Source organism: Eurosta solidaginis, chromosome 3 (genome assembly GCF_040869045.1).
Source record: "Eurosta solidaginis isolate ZX-2024a chromosome 3, ASM4086904v1, whole genome shotgun sequence".
Classification (NCBI taxonomy): domain Eukaryota; kingdom Metazoa; phylum Arthropoda; class Insecta; order Diptera; family Tephritidae; genus Eurosta; species Eurosta solidaginis.
In genome coordinates this window covers 193,908,928-193,936,654 of record NC_090321.1, presented here as the reverse complement: position 1 = coordinate 193,936,654, position 27,727 = coordinate 193,908,928, and the positions used below count along the sequence as shown (strand labels likewise).

Genomic DNA, 27,727 nt, shown 5'->3' with positions numbered 1-27,727 from the left:
ATCAAACAAACCAAGCGGAAGTTAAAGATTTTTGCAAGAAAATACTACAAAAACTTTGTTTGGTGATATTAGCAACAACAAATTTTTTCCATCGAAATGGAGACCTAAGAATTTCCACTTTCACCCAATTTCATTTTTTATAACTTTGTTTTAATTTTATTTATTTTTTATAACTTTATTAAATCATTTTAAATTATTTCTCTGTATATTAAGGTGTGATATACTCAAAATATAATCGTGTTAAAAATTAAACAGAATAAATTGGAAAATTGGCAGAAATTTAAAATTTTCTATGGAATACTCCCCTATACATATGTAGTATGTAACTTCGAATCAAAAAATATTGTAAGAGTTACATATTATAATAAGAGTTATATATTATAGATTCTAGCTAATTTCGATAATATTCGAAAAATAGTACCGAGCATAAACACGTTACATCATCATATTCAAGTCAATACCGATCCAAAAAAAAAAAAAATGGGGAAAAAACATTATTTATTCACATTCCCGATTTGTGGACTTTTTGCAAACTATTTGAAACGTTTTACAAAAACACATGGGAGAAAACAGCTGTTTGGTATGTAATACAAGCAAGTAAGATATTAAAATATTGCAAAGGTTAAATTCAAATAATTATGCACACAAGCCGCAGCAATAAGCCTGATAAGTTTTATTTTGTTAAGCGGTTTCGCGCCTCCGCAGTGATTTGGCAGCAAACACTCCGAGTGTATTTCTGCCATGAAAAGCTTCTCGGTGAAAAATCATCTGCCTTGTAAATGATGTTCGGAGTCGGTGTAAAACATGACGGTCTCGCCAAATTGTAGGAAAAATTAAAGCACGACGCAAATGGAAAGAGAAGCTCGGCCTAAAATCTTCGCGGAAGTTGGGTCGATTCGTATTTATTTATTTTTTGAATACTTTTATTTTCTTGTTTGTTTGTTTTTTATCAATTTATTTTGTTTTAATTTTTATTTTATTTATAATTTTTATTTTCTTGTTTTTTTATATATATTTTTTATTTTTTATATACATATTAGGGCTGGGACTATCCTATTCGAATATACGGATATCCGTTTTTTTTTTCTTTTTTTTTGGATATCCGTTGAGACGGATAAAATCCAGACGGCACGGATATTCGGTTAATATTCGTTTGTGAAACTATCCGGATATCCGGATTTATGAAGATCCGGTTAATAACCGTATTTTGGGATATCCAGTGAAAGCAACAAATTGGTGTACCATATATGTTTATTTAATATTAATAACAATAAATTCGTGGGTCATTTAAATCAATTAACAACGTTTTTTGACAATATAAACAAATGGCACTGTTCTTATTTTCACTTGTTTGTAAAATTGTAGCTTTTTTTTATTTTTGACGTTGATTTAATAATCCACAAACATATTTTGAGATATTCAACTTCTATATTCTAGTATCCAGACATACGGATATCCGGATTTCCCATTTATGAATCCGGATAGCCGGATTTTTTGCTTAGCTATCCGGTTATTCGAATATCCGGTTTATCCGAAAAGTTGAAAAAATCCGGATGCAGTTCACAGCCCTTATACATATATATTTATTTAAATTTATTTTTTATATATATATATTTTTTTTTACTTTATTTTTTATTATTTTTACTTGTTTTTATTTTGTATTTCCTTTAATTTTAATTCCGTTCTATATTTTAAGTTTTTTTTTTTCAATAAAATAGCTCCTGTCCCGTCCAGAATTCATTTGGAAAAATTCCGGAACAAAAAAATGTGTAATTTTATTCTTGTTTTTAATTTCTTTTAACTTCTATTTTCCCCCCTTGACTTTTAATTTTTTTTTTGTTGTACATTTTTTATTTTCGCTTTACTTAAATTTTTTAGTTACTTTTTTTTATACTAATTTCTTTTGTTTTACTGTTTTATTATTTTTTTTTTGTTACTTTATTAATAATTGTTTACTTATTTTATTTATTTTTCTAAATTTGTTTCTTTCTTATAGCCCTTTTTATTTTAATTTTTTAATTTTGTTTGTTTGTTCCTATTTTTACTTACTTTTATTTAAGTTCTGCATTATCCTTTTACTTCTGTTCTATATTTTTTATTTTTTATTTAAGTTGTTTTAATTTGTTTGGTTCGATTTTAAAATTTTGGTTCTGTTATAATTATTATTTTTTTTTTTTTTTTGTTTAAACTGATTTAATCTGCAAATAATTTTTGCTGTTATCTTTTTATTCGCAGGTATGTACTCTCATAGCTCCTTGTCATAACTCTTTCTGGATATCTCGAGTGCCTTTGGTCTAAAGGTTTTGTTCTAGGTATGCATTTTTTAGGAGTAGCAAACATAAAAAAGTAGCATAGAAACATTTAGCAAATAATTAAAAAATAAATAAATGCCGAAACAATCAAATTCACACAAAAATAAGCTGTTTTCAGAGTTGGGCAAAATTATGCGAATTTCGAATGCATTGATTTGTGCTAGAAATTGCGAGGTATACCAATTTCAATCGGAATCATTAGAACTGACGAACTTGTTAAAACTATTCACCCGAGGAAAAACTTTTTTACACAAGATTTCTCACTTTTTTTCTAAAAATTAAATACGAAATAATCCAAGCTTGATGAAATCTTTACAAATCTACTTATTAGTGTGAACTTTTATTAGCACAATCACCTTAATAACATGTTATACGAAACAATGCCCAACTCTGTCTTTCTTTTTAAATTGATGACATGCCGAAAAGAAACAGAAGTTAAATTAATAAAAAAGATAATTTTTCGCTATCTGCTTTTCGCCTAATGTTTCTTTTCGTTACTTTTCTATTCAAGCAGAAGTTAGTATAATCTTTACAACCAGGAAATTAATAAAAATGGAATTTTCGCTTTAGGTGGCTGGCTTAAGGACACAAGTGAGCGCATGTACATACATACATCTAGAAGCTTTTTTGTAAATGTGTAAGTAGAAATTATAAAAAAATACAGTTAAATATGTAAATCATACAGTGGTTATTAAAAATTCCAAAAAAAATCACAAGGTCAAAAAAATGTGTTAATGATCTATGCACGTTTAATTAACCTAAAACCAAAAGAAAACTTTAATTCAACCTGTTTAGCCAAGTGACAAGCCCGTGCCGGCGAATTGATTATTTCGTAATAAAATACGGAAAAGTTGAGAGCGAGGCCTAAACGTATTGGATGTGTTGGCTGCATTTTGCCCTTAGCAATATCGAATGCCTCCTGATAGGCCTTTTTCGAATCCTCAACCACGTCTGGTAAAAAGCCAAATCACGCAAGATTTTTTTGTATTGAAATAAGACAATTTTTGTTTGTTTATTTGAAGCGAATAAAACGCGATTTCATCATTAGAAACAATTTCGGGAGATAATTCGTGCGTGCATTTTTGTGGGTGTGAAGTTGTTGAACGTACACACAAACGGAAGAGGTGTGTGTGTGTGTGTGAGTAGCAAATTCGATGAGCACATGAGTAGGTAATGAAAAGAAACAAAAAAATTACAAAATAATAAATGGAAATGGACAGTGGCATAAAAATATGTGTACAAGCAGTGGTAGTAAATATAGATACTAAATTCAGGAAAATAATTGAAAGATTGGGAGAACTTCTTACACATTTTAGCAGATACAGATGTAAATAAATATATATTTTTTATATAATAGACCAAAAACAACCAGTTGAAGACGTAATGCTAGGAATCTTTCAGCTGATAAAACTTTAATGCTGGTATTACTACTAGCGAAGCAGGCCAGTTTGCCGAACCGATTTTTGGCTACATAAGTTGGGTATAATTTTTGCAGTAAGAGAGGAGAGTCTGTCGAACGGGTTATAACTTTAAAAAATTTATTTTTTAATTTTTAATGTACAAATTTTTCCTTTTTATAAATTTTATTAATTTTTTTTTATTTTCTTTTATTTTCCATATTTTTTTTAACTTTTGTTTATTTCATATATATATTTTTTTATTTTTAATATATATTTCATTAAAAAAAATTTATTTTATAAACTTTTCAATGAGCAAAAAAGTTTTTCTAAGCGGGTCGCTCCTCGACAGTGGTTTGATAAACACTCCGAGTGTATTTCTGCCATGAAAAGCTCCTCAGTGAAAATTCGACTGCCCTGCAGATGGCGGTCGAAGTCGGCATTAAACCACGTAATTTTTAGGGAAAATTAAAAAGTGGCACGATGCGAATTGAAAGCGAAGCTCAGCCTTAATCTTCTAGGAGATAAACCACGCCAATTATTTATTTATTTTATTTTATTTTTTTATTTCTTACACATTTTTTTTTTTCTTTTTAAGCTTTTTATCTTTATATTTTTTTTATCTTTTCTACTTTTATATTTTTTCTGTATTTTTTTTTTATTATTTATTCCAGGTTTTTTATAATTTTATGTATATTTTTGCTTATTCATTTTAATTTTGAAGCTTTTTTATTTTTTTTATTTTTCTTTTTTAATTTATTATTCGGTTCCAAAAGTTGATCGTGGTAGACTTTGTTGTACTTTTTCGTTCATTTTCTTCTTCATTATCGTCCGTAACTTGTTTTCGCCATTTTCATTCATTCGTTTTCACCCTTGACTTGTTGTTGGCGTCACTGCCTTCATTGTCACATTTTTCTAATCTTTAATAGCTTTTTACTATCCCGTTCCCCCTTCGTCTTCTTTGCCATTATAATGTTGGTCTTTAGTTTGCTTCTATCCATTCTACTCTTTGCCATCTAACTTGCATATTGCACTTGGCTTTTTTTATCTTCGAGCTTTTGTTTATCCTCATCGTTCTGTTCATTTTGGTCTCATTTTTTTTACTTCGTATTGGCATTAATTTTGTTTTGTTTTTGTTCATCTTTATATTTGCTCTCGTCTTTCTTTTGACCTTCGTCTTCCCCAAGCCTTCCCATCATCATCATCGTCTTCATTTCTCATAGTCTTTTCCCTTTTCCTTGTGCTCTTAATCTTTATAAATGGCTTTGTTCTGTTTTTATACTCAGCTGAGCAGAGCTCACAGAGTATATTAATTTTGTTCGCATAACTGTACCCTGTAACGGCACAAACTAATCGAGATAGATATCAAAATGATCTGGGCGAAAAAAGAAATTCATTTAGCCAAAACCGTCCTTCCCTCCGTCCGTCCGTAAACACGATAACTGGAGTAAATTTTGAGGTATATTATTGAAATTTGGTATGTAAATTCCTGTTATTTAAAATTAACGAAATCGGACTATAACCACGCCCACTTTTTCGATATCAAAAATTTCAATAAACCGAAAAAGTGCGATAATTCATTACCAAAACCGGATAAAGAGATGAAACTTGGTAGGTGGGTTGACCTTATGACGCCGAATAGAAAATTAGTAAAATTTTGGACAATGAGCGTGGCGCCGTCCACTTTTATTAGAAGTTAATTTGAAAGTTTTGCAAGCTGTAATTTGGCAGCTGATTATGTAATGTTCGGTTACACCCGAACTTAGCCTTCCTTACTTGTTTGTATTTGCATTTGTCTTAATAATACCAGCTTAAAGCTTAATTTTTTAAACTCAAAAAATACCAAAGAGTTTCATCTGTCATCTGATGTAATAAAATGTGTGACATGTTCGAAAATTTTAGAAACAAAAATTTATTCAAATACATAATTTTAAAAATTAATAAGGATAATGCACGTCAGTATTTCTTTTATTAAAGCGGAATCTCCGTCACGATTGAATGCTTAAAGAAAACTTAATATTGTCTCGAGCTTATCCTAGAACCGACATCAAATGTAATCTGCTAGGCAAAGATTTTTTATGACAAAACTATACTCAGTAGGGCTTACCATGCGCACCTGCTTTGAAACAACTATTTGGAGACATTGTCCTTTTTAATCTTACGTGCCTTGAGAATCTCAAGATTCCGATTTTATACGAATTAAAAAAAATTTATAAATCCTACTACTTTTTGTAGAGTCCTCTAATAAGTTTCCGAGTTCCCACTGGTATACAAATGTACAGTCAACGAATAGTCAACCAAGAAATTTAGAAACTTAAGCCAAATAGGCCGCTACCAAAACTCTGAATGCATCAATAGTCAATGTTTATGAGTGTAATTGGAATATTTTGGCTTTGATCGATCGATGACGTGTTGTGGTTTAAAACATTTTTAGTGTAATAATCTTAATAAATAGTTTGCTTCAATTGTGTTGAAATGCTTGAATTTTTCAATTTGTTTAAACTTTTTAATTTTATTAACCTGTTTGGCTAGTTGGCAAGCCTTATCTGGAGAATTCAGAATCTCATAATAGAAGACTGAAAAGTTTAGAGCTAAGCCCAACCGGATGGGATGTGTTGGCTGCATTTTTCCCTTACTAATTTCAAATGCATCCTGGTAAGCGGTTTGAGAGTCTTCTACAACGGCTGTACGATGCATGATTATATGCAATATTTGGAATTTTTTTTTATTTTTTGTAGTAGAAAAAAGTTTAAAATAAATATTAGAATATTTTAAATAGGCACATAATATATGTAAGCTAAAATGATTTCATGTAAAAAACGGGAATGCAATGTTGGGAGCAGAATATTGGATTGTGTCTTCAATGGATGGTAGGGTAGTGGTAGTGAATTGTGGGCCAGTGAATTGAACCTAAAACAGGTACAAATCGAAAACTTACCGTTGCGTGCGTCTCCTGTGGCCACCTCTGCTAAATACCTGTAATAATCTCCCTTCATTTTCAGGTAGAAAACCTTGCTCTCTGGATTACTGGCTTTGGAAATAAGGTGTTTGTCCAGAAGACCCTATGAATCAAAAAGAATAGCAAACGAAAAAATAAAATACGATATATGTAATAACAAATATGTTTAGTTTATCTAGATATCGATGATCGAACAATCAAACTTAAATGAACCGCCAACAATAAAAGCGTAGCTTTAGTACAAACTAACATATAAAGTATGTACTGTTCGAAGACTAAACTAGACAAAGAAGCAGGCAATTGGGAAAACTTGCACAACAACAAAGACAGTTCAACCATCGCAGAGTTACGGGTTAAATGCCACTACCAGGAGAAAAGGCTTGAAAAATATTACAAGGTAAAATCAAAACAGCTGTTGCCTTCCTGTCCATCCTGATGGGACGTTTCAATTTTACCCAAATTATTATATAATTCAAACTATATGCAGTTGTGGGCGTTAAAATAGTAGGAAAATCAGGAGCATATTTTATAAGTTATTTTCTTTTATTATTTTTGCCTTAAAAACATTTTTCAGTTTTAGTCTAACAAAGTACAAGAGTTTGAAGTATAAAGATTTGCATTAATTTTTGAAAATTTTTTTCCGAAGAGTGCTTATAGAAAATCTGAAAGACCATTCGAAAAAAAATGTCTAAAAATGCGAATATTTAGAACAAAGTTAAGTACAAGAGATGCGGGTCGTTCATTAATGCACCAGCCTGCACTCACAGTTGAGTAGTAAAACAAAATAAAATAATTTAAAAATTTTTTTTAAGTTAAACGGTTTTATTGAAAACAATACTTACATGAAATAATAAAAGCGTTGGACGCGTCAATTTTCTATTGATAGTCATACATATATAAGACCAACTGAACCTTAAACAGGTTATGCTACGCCTCACAATTTTTGAAATTGTGCTGTAGCTAGAGCCCAGCTAAGGTTCCCGTTTCTAGAAGACCTCAGAGGGTTATCTGTGATAGCAATCCCGAATATTCTTAATTTTATCAACAACTCTGGCTGGTTGTAATACATTGACCGTAAAATTCCGTAGGTTTTTAGACGAGTTACATGGCATCAAAACGGCTTTAAATAGCTACTTGGGCGACCAGATTCGCAGCCATTTCACCTACCTACCTCCCTAATGCTAATGAAAGTGTAATTCAAAACCTCCAACAATGTTAAGTACTCGGTTTTTTTAAATTTCAAACTCAAATTTTCGAAATTTTTAGGTTTTGCTGAAGAAATACAGTATTTTCTTAATTAACGAAAATACCTGATAAAATGTGTTAATGAATTTTGCTGCCATTTTCGTGTTCACAGCAGTACTAATCCTTGTTGGAGACTGCACATAACGACGTCGATTTCCCCATGTCAGAGGGCGATCGAGCGTTTGAGGAGTCGTAAAAAATGACTTCGAAAGGTGGTGACGCTTTAAGTTCGCGGATAATGGAAAGAGAGATGTTCGATACGGTAACGTACAGGGGACACTGGCGGTAGATTGTGAGCGAATACATCTTGCGTCGAGATGAAGCGGTTTCGCAGGCTGTTGAGCGTCAATGAATACCACAGAGAAGAGAGAGACTATTTCTGAGAAGCTCTTAGGAGCACCGCAAAGACGATTCCGGTCTTTGAAAGGTTTACCTATCGGCAGCACTGCCGAAGATGAACTATCATCACATAGAGCGTATTATTCAACGAACATGCCCAGACGGCGATATTTGCGAAGGACAGACAGCCACAATGACTGGGTAGAAGAAAGACACAGCCTCTGTTGTAGCAGCAACAAAGAAAGGCTCAGCAACTCTCACTGCAAGAGACAAAGAGCCTATGAGGAAACATCGAAAAATGTTAGCGTACTTGGTTCCTAATTTAATTGAGCGTGGACGTTTCAAATTAACAAAGCTGTAATCACGACTTAAAGGAAGCTAAAGCACAGAACTTTTACTTTATTTTAACTTGGCCGGATCCTCACTTGAAGTTGGTACTTTATTTGGCATGCGTTTTTCAATTACAGAACTGCAACACTGTAACGTAAGGAGCACATGAACATCATATTTGGGGCATCCTTTAGTTCCTTAAAATAGCAGGTATCATATACATATGCATACGCATTATGAATGTGTGTTATTGTATATTTATTCCTTTAATCCGAATTATTTACGGGTGATTAATTGTTTCGATTAGTCTACGTAAAAGCAAAGGAGTCTCCACTCAACGGTTGTAAAAAGTTACTGTGTGATTAAACAAGGGGAATGTATGTACATTAGACTGGGTCGATTTATTAACCGATATCACGCCATCGATTTTTCGATAGGATTTGGGTTCAGGAAAATAAAGTTCCACTTAACATTTTAAAAAGAGAATTTTTAAGTTATAGCAAAGTAAAGAATCAAATCGCAGGAAGGTAATTCACCACTGGAGTAACTTTACATGTAATTCGGCAAGTTTAATTTTCGTAACGCTTTAAGTTGAAGCGATTCCAAAACAACTCAAACTTTTATTTTCTCGGAAACATCAACATTAAAAAAGGATGTTTTTTTTATTATCTTATTAGATTCGTTCGCGTGAGTGAATATTCATAAAAACTTGAACAAAATGTTACTAACTTTGGAAAAATCCTGTTCGTTCAAGCAAAACTTTTGCAGCAAGATGGCGCAATTTTGCATTTCGCTTGGAAGAGAAGTTGCAAAATTGTACCTGATAAATACTTTTGTGTTTTTTCGATTTGATGGTTTTCTTAGTTTGGTGTTTTTTTTTAACAAGTAGCACCATTCATAAGTACAAAGTAGAAAGCGCAGTGAGCGTAAAATTCGCTTTCAAATTTGCTCATGTATTGACAGTTGCTCGCCGTTGAAATGACCTGTAAGATCAATTGTGTTAACAGAAAAATCTGTTAGATTGATTAGGAATCTGTCAATTTTACAAAATTTTATTAACTTAAGAGCGACAATTTCTCTTCTGTTGAAATGACTAAACTAATTTGTTCGCTTGACAAAGAACTCGGTCGAATTAACCATAATTCGATCAATTTCACCGAATCTCCGTTAAGTCAAGAACAACAGAACCGATTTGTTGATTTTACTAGCACCATTTCTTTCAGTGTAATACTCCTATATTGCTACAAAAGCCTAGGTACATTCCCAAACATTAGAGTGCCGATATATTGCTGTTTACACGTTTTTGTTTTTGTATTCAATAATCGAATGTACCTAAATTAAAATTTTTTCTTGTCACACTTATGCTGCTACAATCACAAAAATTTTATAGGCTGTCTTGTTTTGATTTCGAATTCAAAACTAATTGCGAGCATTTTCTATTAGCAGTATAGGAGTATTTTTTTATTTTTATATTTTTTTTATTATTTTTTTTTTTTTTTTTCAAATACTGTTATCGACAACGTTTTTAGCGGACATTTTTGGTTCGGACAGGGTATACATATGAAAGTTTTTTTAGTAGGTTATGAATTTACAAATCAAAGTCGAAAAAAAGTAAAAAAAAATTAAATTTCGCAAGCTCGAAAATTATTTTTTTGGGTATGCGTAGTGGAACTTTTTTCCAGAGCCCAAATCATATCGAAAAATCGATGGCGCGATATCGGTTAACTTTCGTCCGTATAAATCGACCCACCCTAATGCACATGGAGAAGTACATATGCTATTTCAACGTTATTGTTGTACGCATATCCAAATAACGGGGTAGAGTAAAGAATATAGTGTTTTATTTCACGCATGTATAAGCATTAGGTATGTACGCATACAGCTATGGACACATACATATATGACACAAATGCCATATGAAGTAAATGTGAACATTTTTCGACAAAAATTTTATCGTAACACAAAATGTGTGTGCTATTTTTGGTGACGCAGTTTTGTTTACCGTTATTTGTTTGTTACAGCGCCATTACATAAGCAGTTTTTCATACAAATGCTTTTAACGCAATCTTATGCATGATGAGTAGATTGCATGTATTGTTATGGAGATCGGCAGATCGAGCGACACTGGCGCCATCTGACATGAAAAAGTAGCCAACTTCAAACTTTTGTTGCAAGCAATTGCTTTGGTTAAAGGTGCTTTCAGACTTTGCAAGTGATATTATTAGTCCCACGTGTTGATACTTTTCTAACATTTTTTATAGTTAAAAGCTGCAATATAACAAATGAATAGGAAACAAAATATGTTAGCAACAGTGCTTTGCGAAATTTTGTTTGTGAATGGGCAATGCCAAATAAACTTCAATTGCTAAGTCTGAAGTTCCGTTATATTTACAAACGCAACATCTTGCGTGATTGTGGCGGTGCTACTGGCATGCAAAAGATTGCGCTGAACGCATTTATATGAAAAAGTTGATTGTGGCTCGGCTTTTAGCTTCACTGATTATAAGTGGGCACATAAATGGTACAGTTTTCTTCTGTATGCACTAAAGGCACAGCCTTCATTAGAAGTGTACAATATTTAGAGTAGTTAAAGTGTCTTGAAAATAAAAAGAAAATAAAAATTAACTCTATATGGGGTCACGTAAACACACAACAATTGAAGAAAGAAGGATCATAAGGAAAATGCATATAGCAGGGCAAAAAAAGCTAAATTGCTAAAATGTTTATATGATTTTAATAATCGGGGATTGCCCATATTGCTTTTTTAAATGTATGAAAACATTTATTTTAAGCAATTTTTTAATTTTATAATTTATTTAATAATTTGGGAAAAATTTAAACAACGTGACATCAGGACGGACAAGGCGACAGCTGTTTCGATTATACCTTGTAAATCTCTTCAAAGCCTTTTCTCACGGGAGTGGGAGTCGAACTCGCACTCCTACGATAGTTGAAATGGTTATAAACGCATTCAGCTACGTCATGCCTTGGTTGTTGTAAAGTTTTTCCCAATTGTCTTCTTTTTGCATATTTTAATCATTTACACATTGCTTGCTTCGTATGCAATTATGTGTTAAAGATATGCTTGGTACGGCGGTTTTCAAAGAAACTTTGGTTTTGTTGCTGTTTTTGTTCTATTTATAGAACTACAACGAATTAACCAATTTTGTCTGTTTGTATGATTTTAATAATCGGGGATTGCCCATATTGCTTTTTTTAAATGTATGAAAACATTTATTTGAAGCAATTTTTAAATTTTATAATTTATTTAATAATTTGGGAAAAATTTAAACAACGTGACATCAGGACGGACAAGGCGACAGCTGTTTCGATTATACCTTGTAAATCTCTTCAAAGCCTTTTCTCCCGGGAGTGGGAGTCGAACTCGCACTCCTACGATAGTTGAAATGGTTATAAACGCATTCAGCTACGTCATGCCTTGGTTGTTGTAAAGTTTTTCCCAATTGTCTTCTTTTTGCATATTTTAAACATTTACACATTGCTTGCTTCGTATGCAATTATGTGTTAAAGATATGCTTGGTACGGCGGTTTTCAAAGAAACTTTGGTTTTGTTGCTGTTTTTGTTCTATTTATAGAACTACAACGAATTAACCAATTTTGTCTGTTTGTATGATTTTAATAATCGGGGATTGCCCATATTGCTTTTTTTAAATGTATGAAAACATTTATTTGAAGCAATTTTTAAATTTTATAATTTATTTAATAATTTGGGAAAAATTTAAACAACGTGACATCAGGACGGACAAGGCGACAGCTGTTTCGATTATACCTTGTAAATCTCTTCAAAGCCTTTTCTCCTGGGAGTGGGAGTCGAACTCGCACTCCTACGATAGTTGAAATGGTTATAAACGCATTCAGCTACGTCATGCCTTGGTTGTTGTAACTCCCGGGAGAAAAGGCTTTGAAGAGATTTACAAGGTATAATCGAAACAGCTGTCGCCTTGTCCGTCCTGATGTCACGTTGTTTAAATTTTTCCCAAATTATTAAATAAATTATAAAATGTTTATTGTTTCTCGAAAAAAAGTATACATTGCAATTAATTCATGTGACGAAGGGCAAAGCTTGGAAGATAGAACCATGACAGACCGATGCGCGAGCGGATACTGCCATTATAAGGATGGGGAAAAATTATTATTTTAAGCCATCGCAGCATACAGCATCAGATATTAGTAAATAAGAAAAACATGTTTTTGCGCATTTCCAGCAAAAAATACATATATTTCATTTTCATGGCACTACGCTACCGACTGTCCTACACCCCAAACTCTTGGGTGTGACGTTTGATCAGGATCTACATTTTGGTGAGCATGCAGCCGCAATTGTACCGAAAATTCAGAGCCGTAATAAAATCCTCAAATCTCTTGCTGGCAGTACTTGGGGAAAAGAGAAAGAAACGCTCATTACCACTTACAAAGCAATTGGCCAGCCGATTGCATGCTACGCGTCCCCTATATGGTCGCCAAGCCTAAAAACAACTCACTGGACAAAGCTAAAGGCCTGCCAAAATACTGCTCTCAGAACCGCCACGGGCTGTCTTCTTATGTCCCCAGAACACCATCTACATAATGAGGCGAGAATACTCCCCATCAGGGAGAGAAATGAGATGCTAATCAAACAGTTCCTGTTGAATACCCAGAAACCTGGGCATCCCAACAGACATCTGATTGATGAGCCAACACCGCCCAGGGGCTTAGGGAGTCATCTCCGTAAGCATTATGAGGAAATACGGCACCTGTGAAATCATCCGTATGAAACAAAAAACACAAGCAGGTCCCCAGTGAACTCCACAAACAGGCGTTGGACCTTTATGCCAGGAATTGCGCGGTGAATCCAGTACTAAAAGAACAGTACCCAAAACTTGTGGAAGAGGAAAGCATACTCTGCAGGGAAACGCGAGTCACTCTAGCCCAACTTCGATCTGGATACTGCAACAGGTTAAACTCTTTCCCATCCAGAATCAACCCCGACATACAAAATGTGTCCCCACATGACACCAACAATCTATTTAATTGTAATGTGGAACCAACACCCCTCTCATTATGGTCCACCCCTGTTGAAACAGCAAGTTCCCTTGGGCTCCCGTTAGAGGATATTGATGACAATTAGTGATCGGTGGCACCTATTGGATGTGGCGAAGCACTGCTACAACAACAACAACAACAACAACAACAACAACAACAACAACAACAACAACAGGGTAGAACCAGACTGGAGTATTTTTACATCGTCCGAAATGCCAAGAATACAATCCCACCTTCACCCAGACATTCGTCTTGTTCGAATTGATAGTAAAATGGACAACTTTCAGTACTTAAACATTTTAAAAAATCACGTGTAACCCTATGCCTTTAAAAACATGCCCATTAAATGGTATTTTATGCAAGACAATAAATAACTCAAAACCCTCAGCCAAACGAGTTAAAGTGGGTTTAGTACGAACAAATAAAATTTTGGATTGGCCTGTAGGCGGAGTAAATTACAATGAGTCATCCTTAAAAAGATTATGGACAAAATATATTAAATAGGTGACTTTATCCTCTCATTTTCGAAGTGGACCACCATGAAAGGCCACTGAACGCGTTGATAGGAATATCGCCACCATGGCTCTTCTGAATACATTGAAAACTACTCCAGAAACTTCCGCGGAATTGAAGGATGGTATAAACATGAATATTAGAATCGCAACGGTACAACGTCTCTTGAGAAAAAATAATTTCATGGCCCATGGCTATAGAAAAAACCCGCTTTCCACCACAAAAAACCGATCCCGCACGCTAGCTGGTATTGCGAAATCATAAATTGGGCAGGAAACGATTGGATTTGATTCATATTCTCTTATGAGTGCAAAATAAGTTTTATCCAGTTAAGGTTCGCGATGCGTAGTAAGGCCCTAAAATCAGGAAGGTTAAGTCAAAACTGTGTTAAGGCAACAGTGAAGGATTCTCCGTATATAATGGAGTGGTACGCATTAAAAACCGTGAGAGTTGCTTAGATTTTGTTAATGGGGAGTCAAGCTACCTTCGCCGCCTACATCCAGCATTCACGACGGCATCTTACCAAGAATTGGGGGGCTTATCGGGCACGGTAATCTGAACGCAGCTGTGAATTTTTTGTATTTTTGGGGCTAACCACGCATAACAAAACTTAATTGAATATACATATTGCAACGAATTTAGGAAAATTCCGCTTATTTGAAACCTTCTGCTAACGTTCGAATCGCTAAACGGTTGAATAAATCACTCCAATATTCTGTATTGCAAAATGGTCTTTATTAGCTTACTTTGGGAGTAGTACAATTATACTTCACAATAACACGTATACTTCACTTCGCAACTGATAGCGTGTTTAAATCAAACTGATTACTGATTGTTCAGCTCGCGCTGCTTTCATACTCTCCGTTGCTGCGTTCGTATTTCTCCAAAGGTATAGACGTTTCACCTTCTAGAACTCATGGTAATAAGTGTATGAATGCATGCATATTTGTAGTTTATAGCCATACTAGCAGAACCGGCAGACGTTGTTCTGCCCCAAATTTGGTCTATCTGAATACATTTTAATAAGCTTTTTCCATCTAACTCTGCCCTTCCCCCCTACAATTTTTCCTAATCTTTGTATTCACTCCTCCCTCCGTATTTTTCGCTTCATCTATCTCCATCTTCGTCTCATTCTATCTCTTTCTCAGTCTCCTCTCTTTTTGTTCTCTCTAGTTCTTCTCATTCTTCTTTATCTCTTATTGCCAGTCCCAGAGGGTGGTATGTATTTTGTTCCAGTCCCACTCCGAATCCCAGTCCCAGTCCTAGTCGTAATCTCAGCCGCAATCCGTCTCTGGGCTACTTCCCGGAAAAAAGCATCGTAAATACTAATATAGGCAAATTTATATACCAAATTACAGGCAAATCGAATAGGACGTATGTAAATATGTATGTGGGTGTTATTAATTCATGCCTTTATTTCGGCTTTGCATGCATATTTATCAGTTTTGCCACGTTGATGCGACTAAATCGAATATGACAATGAAAATTTCTTTACAGCTCTCAGCAACAGCTTTCATACACACACTATACACATATTCTATGGGTATCCGGGTCCATGTTTTCGCCTATATCTCGATACCCTAGTCATCCAGCGGCATGATACTTACTCTGTACTAAAGCACACATCAACAGCTTCAACAGCACATCCTAGTGTTACCCTGATCCACGTTTTTGCCTATATCTCGAGACCCTAGTCACCAATAGGTATGAAAACTACCCTGTACTAAAGCACTCATCAACAGCCTCAATTTGATACCCATAATGTAAAAACACTATCTAGGCGTTCACGGGCCCACGTTTTGGCCTAGGTATATCTCGAGACCCTAGTCACCCAGGGGTATGAAATTACCCCATGTTCTATAAACACGTTCTAGGGGTACCCGGGTCCACGTTTTGGCCTATATCTCGAGACCCTAGTTACCCAGGAGTATGGAAATTACCCTCTACTAAAGCACCCATCAACAGCTTTCATTTGATATCCATATTCTATAAACACATTTTAGGGGTACCCGGGTCCACGTTTTGGCCTATATCTCGAGACCCTGTGTGTCGATCGCAACCAAACCTATGTGCAAACCACCGCGTGAGGTATACGCAACTTATGTGAAAGTTTGAAAAAAATCGACCGGATAGTTTTTGGGGGTGTATGTGTAACTACTTCGGCTGATGACCACATCTGTGTGTGTGAGATAGTTCTTCGTTGCTTTCTACATAAGTGTTGCTAGATTTAATGTGTACATGTACATAAGAGTGCCTGCTTCATGTTTTTGTTGTTTTGTGATTATTTACTAACAGCTTAGTGATGCTCATATTCGTCACAATATTTATCTTACGCTAATCAGAGAATATGACTCGTTCCCAGTCGCTCCGCTGCCAGTTTATATTTTCGCAGAACCTGCTTAATGTGGGAAAAGGATTTTTGTGGTAAGACGCTGGTTTTATTCTAGCCAGGGACCATCTAATTATTATACCACAAGCGAGGGCGGACCAACGGTATTATAGTTTTCATTTTTATACTATCCCTTAATCCCGCGGGAGTTTCTGGAACAGTATTAAATGTATTCAGAAGAGCTATCGTGACGATATTCTTATTAACGCGTTCAGTGGCCTTTCGTGGTCGTCCGCTTCGATACCGAATGGATAAAGTTCAATATATTTCGTCCAGAATCTCCTTAGGGATAATCCATTTTAATGTTCTCTGCCAACTATTTTTATATATTTTGTAATTTGTTTTTTTAGATAATTATGTTAATTTTTTTGTTTCAAGGATAAGACTATTATATGAAATATAGCTGATTTTACAAAAACTGCTAGGCACTTTCTAACTTTCTCGCCTTAAGATACCACATAATGTGTTAAGGAATTATCGATGTTAACCACAATAACTAAAAAGTTTCGTTACTCAGATGTAGTTACTGTAAAAACGCACTAATTGGAAAAACATTTTCCTCGGTTGTTTTACCGTAAGTGTATATCTAACTTTAAAAAACAACCAAAAAAATATATATAACTTACCAAAACTTCGTAACAAATTTCCCTAAGTTCCTTCTCCACGCGTTCTCTGTACTCGCGGGCGAGCTGTTGTTTTCTGGCGGAGGATTCAGTTTTTTGCTCGATAGATGAAATCACTCTCCACGACGATCTATAATGTAATTTAGAACAAAATATAAATATAAATGGCACATGATTCAGTAAGTTAGGCCCACTTAGACCACTAACCCTGATTCTAAACACAATTTAAAAATAAGTAAATATATATATTAGGGCGGGTCGATTTAAAAGCGCTCATTGCTCTGTGAAAATCGTATTCTAGGGATCTAAATAAGAAACTTTGCCGAAGGAACCATACCTCTAAACGAATTCTGATGCCCCCCCCCCCCCCCCCAGGTAGGGGAAAATTTTGAAAAATCCGACTTTGACCCATTTAGAGTGCTACAATCGAGTCCAAATGTATGACCGACCCCCACTAACTTTGGAAACCCGACCCACCGATTCCAGTGGCACACCCCCTGGAATCCCCTAGGGGTTCACCATACAAACATTTAAAATTATTTTATTGCACATTTTTGTATATGTTTATACGTAATAATAAAATGTTACGTATACGCAGTGGTGCACCTCTTTTCAGTTGGTATGGATATGTTTGTGATGATTTTTTCATGTAAAGTGCAAAACCGGCGATTTTTTGAAATGTTTGTATGGTGAACCCCCAGGGGGTTTTCACGGTTTTCACAGAGCAATGGGCGATTTTTTTGCCTCCCCACAAATCGACCCGGCCTAATATATATATATATATTTTTTTTTTTTATTAAAAAAAGTCGGGCCCATGCTATCCGTAATGGAAATCCATTTTGTAAATCACAAAAGCTCTGAAGTGATTAATCCTTTGAATGACATATGTTGACTAGTAACCATACGTACTCATTGGATGAGAATGTTTGGGCATAGAATTCACGCATGAGATCCATACCTATTGTAGTACTAGATAAAACTGATCCGTGGTAGTATAAAACGATACGGGCCCAGTTTTTAACTCGAAAACTTCTAAATTTATACTGGCGTCAATTCAGATGCCTCTTTCCACTCAGCCATTTGAATGCCTCGTTGCATGCTTTGTAATTTGTCTCTAAGTACTGCGTTTTTGGTGCTCATTTTTTTTATACACATTTGTGGGGAATATTTTTGGGCTCGTTCAACAGAAATTGATCAGTGAATTTAATTTTCTAGCGGGCATTATTTGCAATGTTTCAGCTGTTAACCATTGAGTATGTAGGGGCATTTGTCTTAATACCAGTGTGAATGTACGAGATTTTGAGTTTAAAACTCAGCTAGCTTATGAAAAAGTGAAATTCAGAACATGACCTAGCAACCATCGCCTATGCAAATTTTGTAATTTTTCTGTAATATCAATTACAAAAAAATTTATAAAGAAAAATAAGCCTGTCTTGCCAATGAAACACAAACAAAAAAATTTTATTTCAAAAATTTGTTTATATAAAAAGAATTATGTTACTTTACGGGCGGCGCACCTGGGACTTGTGAAACTATATTTTCGTAAATAGATAAGATAAAATTTGGGTATTTTAAAACCAACACCTTCAAATATTCTCCCTATTGCAAATATCATCGGTATTGCCTAGAAGTTTACAATAGAGCGGAACTGAGTACAAATGAGTAAACGTAATTTTCACATTCCCTGTTTTTATTTATATGTAAGTTTTATTAGTTATTTTCGCTAGTTAAAAAAAAAAAAAAACTTGAATGAATTGCATAGCGGAAACTAAGCTAACTAATTACAAGACGTTCTCGAAAAAATCGAAGTCTTGAAAACTACTGGGACAATATGTCCTAGTTTCTTTCAAAATATATTTTTATATATGACGACTTCTATTTTTCATTTACCCTCAAACCATATTTGACCTGTCATGTCTAAGTTTATCAAATAAATATCAATAAAATAAAATGCCGACCTATTTTGGTTGTTATTATTAAACATGTAATTGAAAAAATATGTCCCAGGATAATAAATGGAATTCCTGATTTATTTCGCATTTCAAAAATATATGTGAAAAAAATCCTAATTGAATGGAGACAAAACTGCGATTTTTGCGAATTAAAAAATTTAATTTTACGCACTCTTCAGAAAAAAAACGTGCACTTTATTTTAGTGAAATTAATGAAATTTAATTAGTATTTGGAAATCTTCATTCAGATTTTAAAAACTGATCGACTTATTTCGAAAACGGTTCCGGAATTGGTTTCCATAGTTGGATAGTACAGTTCAGTCCTATAGGGCTGCTGCACTGTGAACAACATAATTTCACAGCTGGGCTGGTGTGTTGCGTAATTTTTTGCAAAAAAGTTAACATGACGGCGTAGTTAAAAATTTTGTAAAATAATATGGTTGCTAAACATGCTAAGAATTCTTACAAACAATAGTACTTGAAGTTATTCACTATAAAAATAACTTTTTGATAAGTTATTGCGAAGATATACATCTAAAGCGATGAAGCTAGTAAAATCAACAAATCAGGTTTGTTGTTCGTCATTTAATAGAAATTCAGTCAAATTGATCACCTACGCGAGGGGAATCCTGTTAAAAATATAAATGTATCATACACATATTTATCAGGCGAGGCTCTGGCGACTCCAAGTCCCTCATGGAACTAGGGGGTGGGGAGGGCGTATGGCCTAGAAGGTTTAATGTGGTCATATAAATCGTTCCCGAGCCGAGATGGTCGGGCTAGTACCTTAATGGTGCCTTGTTACCGGAACGTACTGGATCTATATCCGGCAAAGGACCATCAACATCGATAACACTCCCAATACCTTCGGGGAGTGTCTTTATCATTAATACAACAACAACTACATTCTTATGAGCATCGTGATACAAAAATCTCTGTCATATCAACAGCTATGTTATTCTTTTGTTGACGGACATCTGTTATTTTAACAGCTTGCATTGGTATTTTTAGGGTTTAATTAATATATTTTAGTTAATAGAGCGGAGCTAGGCGGCCACTATGGTGTGATGGTAGCGTGCGAGGCCGAACCATACCGAGAATCCTGGGTTCAAAATTTTCAGAAAAGTTTTTTCAAAAACAAAATTTCTGAGCGGGGTCGCCGCGCAAATATTGTATGTATTTAAATTATTTTTTACATTTTATGAACTTTTTTTGTTGATTTGATTGTTGAAACACTCAATTCAGAATCTACAAGTTGCGCAAAATTGATTTAACAGCTATTTGCAAATGGATAAAAATTTCCAGAAATATCGTTTGAATTGACCTGTGTTTGGATTAACGAACCTGCCGAATAGCCTCTAAGAAAGGGGGAAGAACAAGTATTTTGGTCAGGTGTACACACCCGTAAACAAACAGCGCTGTTACATATCTTACTTGTAAGTTATTTTATTGTATGTAGTAAAAAGGCACACTTACCGGCGGGCACCTACAACATTTTTGTATGCAACGGAGAGTAAATTTCTTTCTTCATTTGACAGTTCAACGCCTGTTTCTGTGACTGATTTCATAGCTTGGGCCATGTCATCGTATCTGAAATGGAAAAATTATTCAATCAAATATAAGAACTTATGAATCTATATATATTCATAGATGGGCAGCTTCCGTTACATTTCAATATCCATGAAAGAAAAAATTTCTTTAAAAAATTGCAACTAGTTTTGGAAACCATTCAAATAAATTGGTCAGAAATGCCCATCTTTGCTTTGTATGAATGCTCACCTTTCGGATTGTTCGGCTAATTTAGCTTTTTGGACCAATTCCTCTTTATCGACTGTAGACATTTTGATGTGTTTTTGTTTTGTTTTTTGCTTGCTTACGCTGAGCTTACCAAGAGCTTAAAGAAAAAAACTGAAGTTGGGTTTTCCTATCAAACCGCCAAAAGAGATAACAACGCAGGATTTCTTAAACTGTTTGCGCTGCTTACGGTGTCACTATCTGAAAGAAAAAACAAAAATGTAAAAAATTAGTTTATTTATTAAAAATTAAAGCAAACTAAAAAATGCTCTGAGGTATGAAATTATAGTGTGTATGTTATCTAGAAGAAAAAAATTCCTCAAGAAATTCAACGTTTTCAAGCAAATGTAAATCGCATGTCAAAAGTTTAAGTTAAATACTATCACTTGTTTTGAAGTTTTCGCAGTAAGTTATGCCATAATTACAGTTGGGAACGCAAAGATAGCACGCAAAATTCTAAAAAAAAAACTTTGTCAGTTTATTTCTTTTATTTATTTCACTAGGAAAACTTTAATGAAATTTCAAAAACATTTTCGAAATAGTTCGAAAATATTGGAGTTATTGCTTAAAATTTTCATAAATTGTTTGAGTTGTGTAGCTCATTCAATTTTAGCCGATCAAAGAACATGATTGAAGACCCTCGATACTCTTATTAATTTTTGATAATTTTTTGTTCGAATGCAGATTTCTTCCTTATATACAATTTTAAATATTCAAATTTCTTCTAATCCGTTTAGAAACCGGTTTCATAGTTTTCGTTACACAATTTGTTCAAGTTTCTTCTGAAATTAACAAAACAATAAATTGTAGCATTCGAAGTTAGGCTCTAAATATAGATCGGACTTTGGATAATTTTATCGTAAATTAACATATTTTGAGAACTGAGAACATCTTTGTTATTTTAATATTATAATTTTGTGTTTTTTTTTTTTGCAAGTTTCCCATATAGTCGAAAGTAAGATCTTCGAAAGTTATAGATTATTATTCTAGTCTACGACCTTTTTAAACTTGTTTTATACAAAAGTGGGCGTGGTCTTTACCGATCCCGTCCATTTTTACTAGAAATATTTTCTGCTATAGGGAAAACTTGTGTACCCAATTTTGTTACGATATGTAAATTTTCCTTCGAGTTATCGCTCCCGAAACATAGAAAATTGCTTAGTCATAAAAGGGGCGTGCCACGCCTATTTTTTTTAATTTAAAGTTTTTCCTATTTATTGTTATAAATCCACTTGGGAAATGAAATACCATTGATATAAAGCTTTTTTTTTGCAAAGATAGCTTATTTCATTCGTCCGCGACCTTTTTAAAAATCTTTTATATAAAAGTGGGCGTGGTCCTTAACCGATTTCGTTAATTTTTCTTCAAAGCATTCCTTATAGTAAAGGCAGCCTCTCTGCCGAATTTTGTTACGATAGGTTTAACGATTTTTGATTTATAATAAATAATATTTATGAAATTGATTTTATCACAAGTGGCCGGTGCCACGCCCATTTAAAAATTGTTTCCCAAATTTTTATCAAGAGTCTCAATATCAGTCCACATGTCAAATTTCAACATTGTAGGTGTATTATTTACTAATCAGGTTTTTTGTGTTTTCCAAAATGTTATATATATAAAAAGTGGGCGTGGTTATCACCCGATTTCGCTCATTTTCAATACCGATCTATTCTGTGTCCAGATAAGCTCGTGCACCAAATTTGGTGGAGATATCTCAATATTTACCCAAGTTATCGTGTTAACGGCAGACGGACGGACGGATATGGCTCAATCAAATTTTTTTTTTTCGATACTGATAATTTTGATATATGGAAGTCTATCACCCTTATCGCGAGTTTTCGTTCACCCTATCACAGAGGGTGGCGAAACAATTTTTCGTGTTCGAAAAAGATTTCACCTTATCGGCAACTCTTTGTTCGGGCGAAATGAACAGCGGGGAAACCCAAATTTGTTCACTTATATTTTACAGGCGAACGAGAGGAAAACAAAATGTAAATAATTTTTTGGTTTGAAATTTGATACTCTTATAATATGTACTTTTATTATTAGAAATAAATCAATAAATAATGCATAATCGGAAGCTGAGTGGAAAAAAGTGAAATTCCTGTATTGCTAAGTATGTAAATTCTATTTTTTATGACAACGTATCAGTTGGCCAAGTTATCCATAGTGGACAAAGCAACGTTCCAAAATGTTGAGCACCTCACTGAAACAAGATTGGCTAAGACCCACTTCATGGTCCTTTCCAACACCTTTTCCCTATGCGAAAAAATGGAGACATGTACTCAACTTTACAATTGGTGGAACTCCAAATTTTTGCTTCAATGGTGGCAAGGAGTTGGTAAGAATATCTAGCAAATATTAGAATGCCGGCTTGTTTAGCCTGTAATATTGGCGAAAGCTAATTGAAAAAAAATTAAATTGTTATTCAAAAGTGCTGACAATAGTAATTCTTAGCTTACAGTGAATCATTCAGCTCCAAAGGGTTAGAACTGTCCCTTAATCAATACCAACCTAAGTGCAATACTAAACATTATTTTATTAATTTTTTATTTATATTATTGTTGTATTTTAAGGAAATATATGCTTGCTTACAAAATTTACACAATTGTAAGTAAATCATTTGCCAATTCGCAATAGAGCATCAGCTGTTTCGAAGTGAACTTTTGTTCGCCCGAAATTGCCGATAGGCGGAAAAAGTTCACCCGAACAAAAGTAGTGAAGGCGAACACTTTTCCGCGTGAACTTCGCGATAAGGGTGTATATCTATCTCGATTCCTTTATACCTGTACAACCAACCGTTATCCAATCAAAGTTAATATAATCTGTGTGCAAAGCACGCTGAGTATAAAAATATGAAGTTCTGACTTTTCACCTCGTATAACAGCTGCTATACTAAATTTATCAAAAAAAATAATTCAGGAAAACGGAGATAGTACTTTTTAAGCATCAATCTCCTCAAAAAAGTTGGTTTGGTCCAATCCCAGGAAAAAAGTTGATTTTGTCGCATAGTGTAATGGATTAGCCTTACTTGAACCCATGGAAACGTTTTTGGATGGTGCAAAATGCAATTATTTCATGAGTTTAGAGGGGACTGATTTGGTGGAAACTCCCATACACAGGGGTTTCTCAATTTTTTGGCGCTTCTCATTTAAACTTGAAAGGAAATAAGTATATACCGGTAAAATACAAATTTTTAAACCAGCAAATAAAGATTTATAGACAACGGTGTTTCAAATTTCGAGCTTCGAAAACTCGTACCTCCGGAAACTAGTTTTCCAAAACGAAAAAAAACCATTTTGCCAATACGTTGCCTGTACAGTGTAATGTATCTAAAATCAAAAAATAACGCCAATGTACAGAGAAATGAGAGGTGTGGCATACTTTTAAGAGTTAGTAGATTTAGCAGCGTTTACTTTTCTCGATATAAAGAATACATCTATTAATTTTACGTATGTCTCAAGACGCAAGAGAGCGGCAAAATACAAGGGAGCGACAAGTTGTTTTTAACCAAATTGGACAATCAATCAAACATCAGTCTTCAACAAACACATTCATACGAAATTCAAATCAAAATTTTCTTGAAACACCAAGAACATATTAAATGAATTTGAACTTATCCTAAAATCATCCGACACCACACAACTAATGAGCTAAACTTGACACAACACCCACCACTTCCACTGGAAGAGCGCAATGACCAAAAATAAAATAGTACGAGTTCTATAGGATTACTATTCGGTAACCAGGAAAAAAAGCACAGGGCTTATCAGTAAAAATTTTATATCACGCAAACACACACAAACCTCACATGCGTTTGGGCATGCAAAAGTGATTGCATAATCGAGGAGCGTCATGAGTGTGATTATGTGCTTTGCTTTTGCAATTTTTTTTTTTTTTTCATTTTTGCGCATATTTGCCATCTTGCTTAGTTTATTACTGTTGCAAATTTGGTTTTTTCCTTTTTTATAGAAAAGTTCTTTGGAAACGCTTGGCTAGTTGGTTGGATGTGCCCAATTCAAAAAGTGTGAACTGTGAACAACCCTGGCCCCACAACTTTTATTCATGAAATTATAAATACAGCAATAAAAAGACTAAAAATATTTCATAAAAAAGTAAATTTAAATAATTAGCATAAATCAGGGACAAGCAAATCAAATCAGATATAAATTTAATTTTTTATTTGGTTGATGCATCTTATTAAAACTGTAGCCTGATGTTGATTGTCTTAAACTTTTTCTCCTGAAAATTACAATATATGTAAAATAACAAGATAGAAGCTTAATGCTAATCTCAAGGGATGAATGTTTACAGTCTGTATTAATATACAAAAATGTACATATATCTGCGAGTTAAAAAATAGCAGCAAAAAGTATTTGCAAATTTTATAACTTTTTTATTTTTATTTTTAGATAAATTTTGATGTGTTTTAAACGAAAACTATGCAAATTAATTTCGAAACCGATTTCGAAAAAATTTTGAAATTTGTAAAATCTTTGTTAACGCAATTTTGCAGTCCACAAAAAAGTTTGAGGACTCCCAAAATTTACGTTGATTCATGAAAAAAATAAAATGAACTACTAAACTGCATACTTAAATTTTTTTACATTCTAAATAAAATTTTGGAAATTTATATGGGTTTAAAAAATTTTTTAATTTTTCGAAAACGTCGCCATTTTTTTTTTTAAATTAATTTACGAAATTGAAATTGGAGAAAATAGCTGATAAAGTTTGCAAAACATTTTTACTGCTGTAATTTTTACACAAAGTTCTATAAATAGCCTTAATTTGCATCAAAACGTTTCAATATGGTATGGACGTACAGATGTAACCCATTCCAAAAAAAAAAAAATTTTTTTTATATTTTTTTTTTTGTATTTTTATAATTTTATTTTTTATAATTTTGGTGCTTTGCACACAGAGTATATTAACTTTGATTGGGTAACGGTTGGTTGTACAGGTATAAAGGAATCGAGATAGATATAAACTTCCATATATCAAAATCATCAGTATCGAAAAAAAATTTGATTGAGCCATGTCCGCCCGTACGTCTGTCCGTTAACACGATAATGTGAGTATATATTGAGATATCTTCACCAAATTTGGTACACGACCTTATCTGGACCCAGAATAGATTGGTATTGAAAATGAGCGAAATCGGATGATAACCACGCCCACTTTTTATTTATACAACATTTTGGAGAACACAAAAAATCTGATTATTTAGTAAAGAATATACCTAGAATGTTGAAATTTGACGTGTGGACTAATATTGACTCTTGACAAAAATTTGAAAAAAAAATTTAAATGGGCGTGGCACCGCCCACTTGTGATAAAATCAAATTTACAAATATTATTAATCATAAATCAAAAATCGTTAAACATATCGTAACAAAATTCGGCATGGAGGTTACCTTTACTATAGGTATGCTTTGAAGAAAATTTAACGAATTCAGTTAAGGACCACGCCCACTTTTATATAAAAGATTTTTAAAAGGGTCGTGGACGAATAAAATAAGCTATATCTTTGCAAAAAAAGAGCTTTATATCAAGGTATTTCATTTCCCAAGTGTATTTATAACAGTAAATAGGAAAAACTTCAAATTTTAAAAAATGGGGGTGGCACCGTCCCTTTTATGACTAAGCAATTTTCTATGTTTCAGGAGACATAACTCGAAGAAAAGTTAACGGATCGTAATAAAATTTGGTACACAAATTTTCCCTATAGCAGGAAATATTTCTAGAAAAAATGGACGAGATCTGTTAAAGACAACACCCACTTGTATATAAAATATTTTTAAAAGGATCGTAGACGAAAATAATAAGCTATATCTTAGCGAAAAAAAGCTTTGTATCAATAAAATTTTACTTTCTAAATTGAATTATAACATTAAATTGGAAAGTACAAAAATTTTTGAAAATGGGTGTGGCACCGCCCCTTTTATGACTAAGGAATTTTCTATGTTTCAGGAGCCATAACTCGAAGAAAAATTAACGGATCGTGATAAAATTGGGTACACAAATTTTCTTTATAGCAGGAAATATTTCTAGAAAAAATGGACGAGATCGGTTAAAGACCACACCCACTTTTATATAAAAGATTTTTAAAAGGGTCATAGGCGAAAATAATAAGCTATATCTTAGCGAAAAAAGCTTTGTATCGCTAGAATTTTACTTTCTAAATTGAATTATACCATTAAATTGGAAAACACTAAAATTTTTGAAAATTGGTGTGGCACCGCCCCTTTATGACTAAGCAATTTTCTATGTTTCGGGAGCCATAACTCGAAGAAAAATTAACATATCCTAGTGAAATTATGTACAGATATTTTCCTTATAGCAGAAAATATAATAAAAGGGTCGTAGACTAGAATAATAAGCTATAACTTAGTAAAAAATAGTTTTGACCCAATGACATTTCACTTATCAAGTTTTATTGTAAGAGGAAATGGGGAGACATTTTTTTTAAACGGGCGGTGCCACGTGTTATGTAGAAAAGTAATTTATCTGAAATGAAGTATACGATTGAAGCTCACGCTGAGTATATAATGTTCGGTTACACCCGCTTTTAGACAACTTTACTTGTTTTTTTCTAAGTTTTATATTTTCCACTTCCTTTTTCATTTACATATCTTTTTATTATTTTCTTAGTTTTATATTTTTTTCTTTATTTTTTTTTGCCGCCATGGTGTGGTGTTAGCGTGCTCCGCATACCACACCGCAGATCTTGGGTTCAAGCCCCGGGCAAAGTAACATGGAAAATATAGAAAACAGTTTTTTTTTAATTAAAAGTTTTTCTAAGCGGGTTCGCCCCTCGTAAGTGATTTGACA

At 33.7% G+C, this 27,727-nt stretch overlaps 1 protein-coding gene across 6 annotated transcripts in view; it reads right to left on the bottom strand.

The window, feature by feature from the left end:
* Positions 1 to 27,727, bottom strand: part of 14-3-3zeta (tyrosine 3-monooxygenase/tryptophan 5-monooxygenase activation protein zeta) — a 126,421-nt gene that overhangs the window by 5,783 nt on the left and 92,911 nt on the right. For 5 of the 6 annotated variants that reach the window (XM_067774427.1, XM_067774424.1, XM_067774425.1 and 2 more), the window contains 5 exons: positions 20,882 to 21,097; positions 20,579 to 20,692; positions 17,154 to 17,280; positions 6,648 to 6,771; positions 6,230 to 6,393 (listed from right to left, as the gene is read on the bottom strand). In XM_067774427.1, the coding sequence (XP_067630528.1) occupies positions 6,230 to 6,393; positions 6,648 to 6,771; positions 17,154 to 17,280; positions 20,579 to 20,692; positions 20,882 to 20,943 (591 nt within the window). In that variant the 5' untranslated portion in view covers positions 20,944 to 21,097. Of the gene's footprint in view, positions 1 to 3,099; positions 3,264 to 6,229; positions 6,394 to 6,647; positions 6,772 to 17,153; positions 17,281 to 20,578; positions 20,693 to 20,881; positions 21,098 to 27,727 lie in introns of all 6 variants that reach the window. The other variant, XM_067774429.1, reaches the window with a different exon arrangement.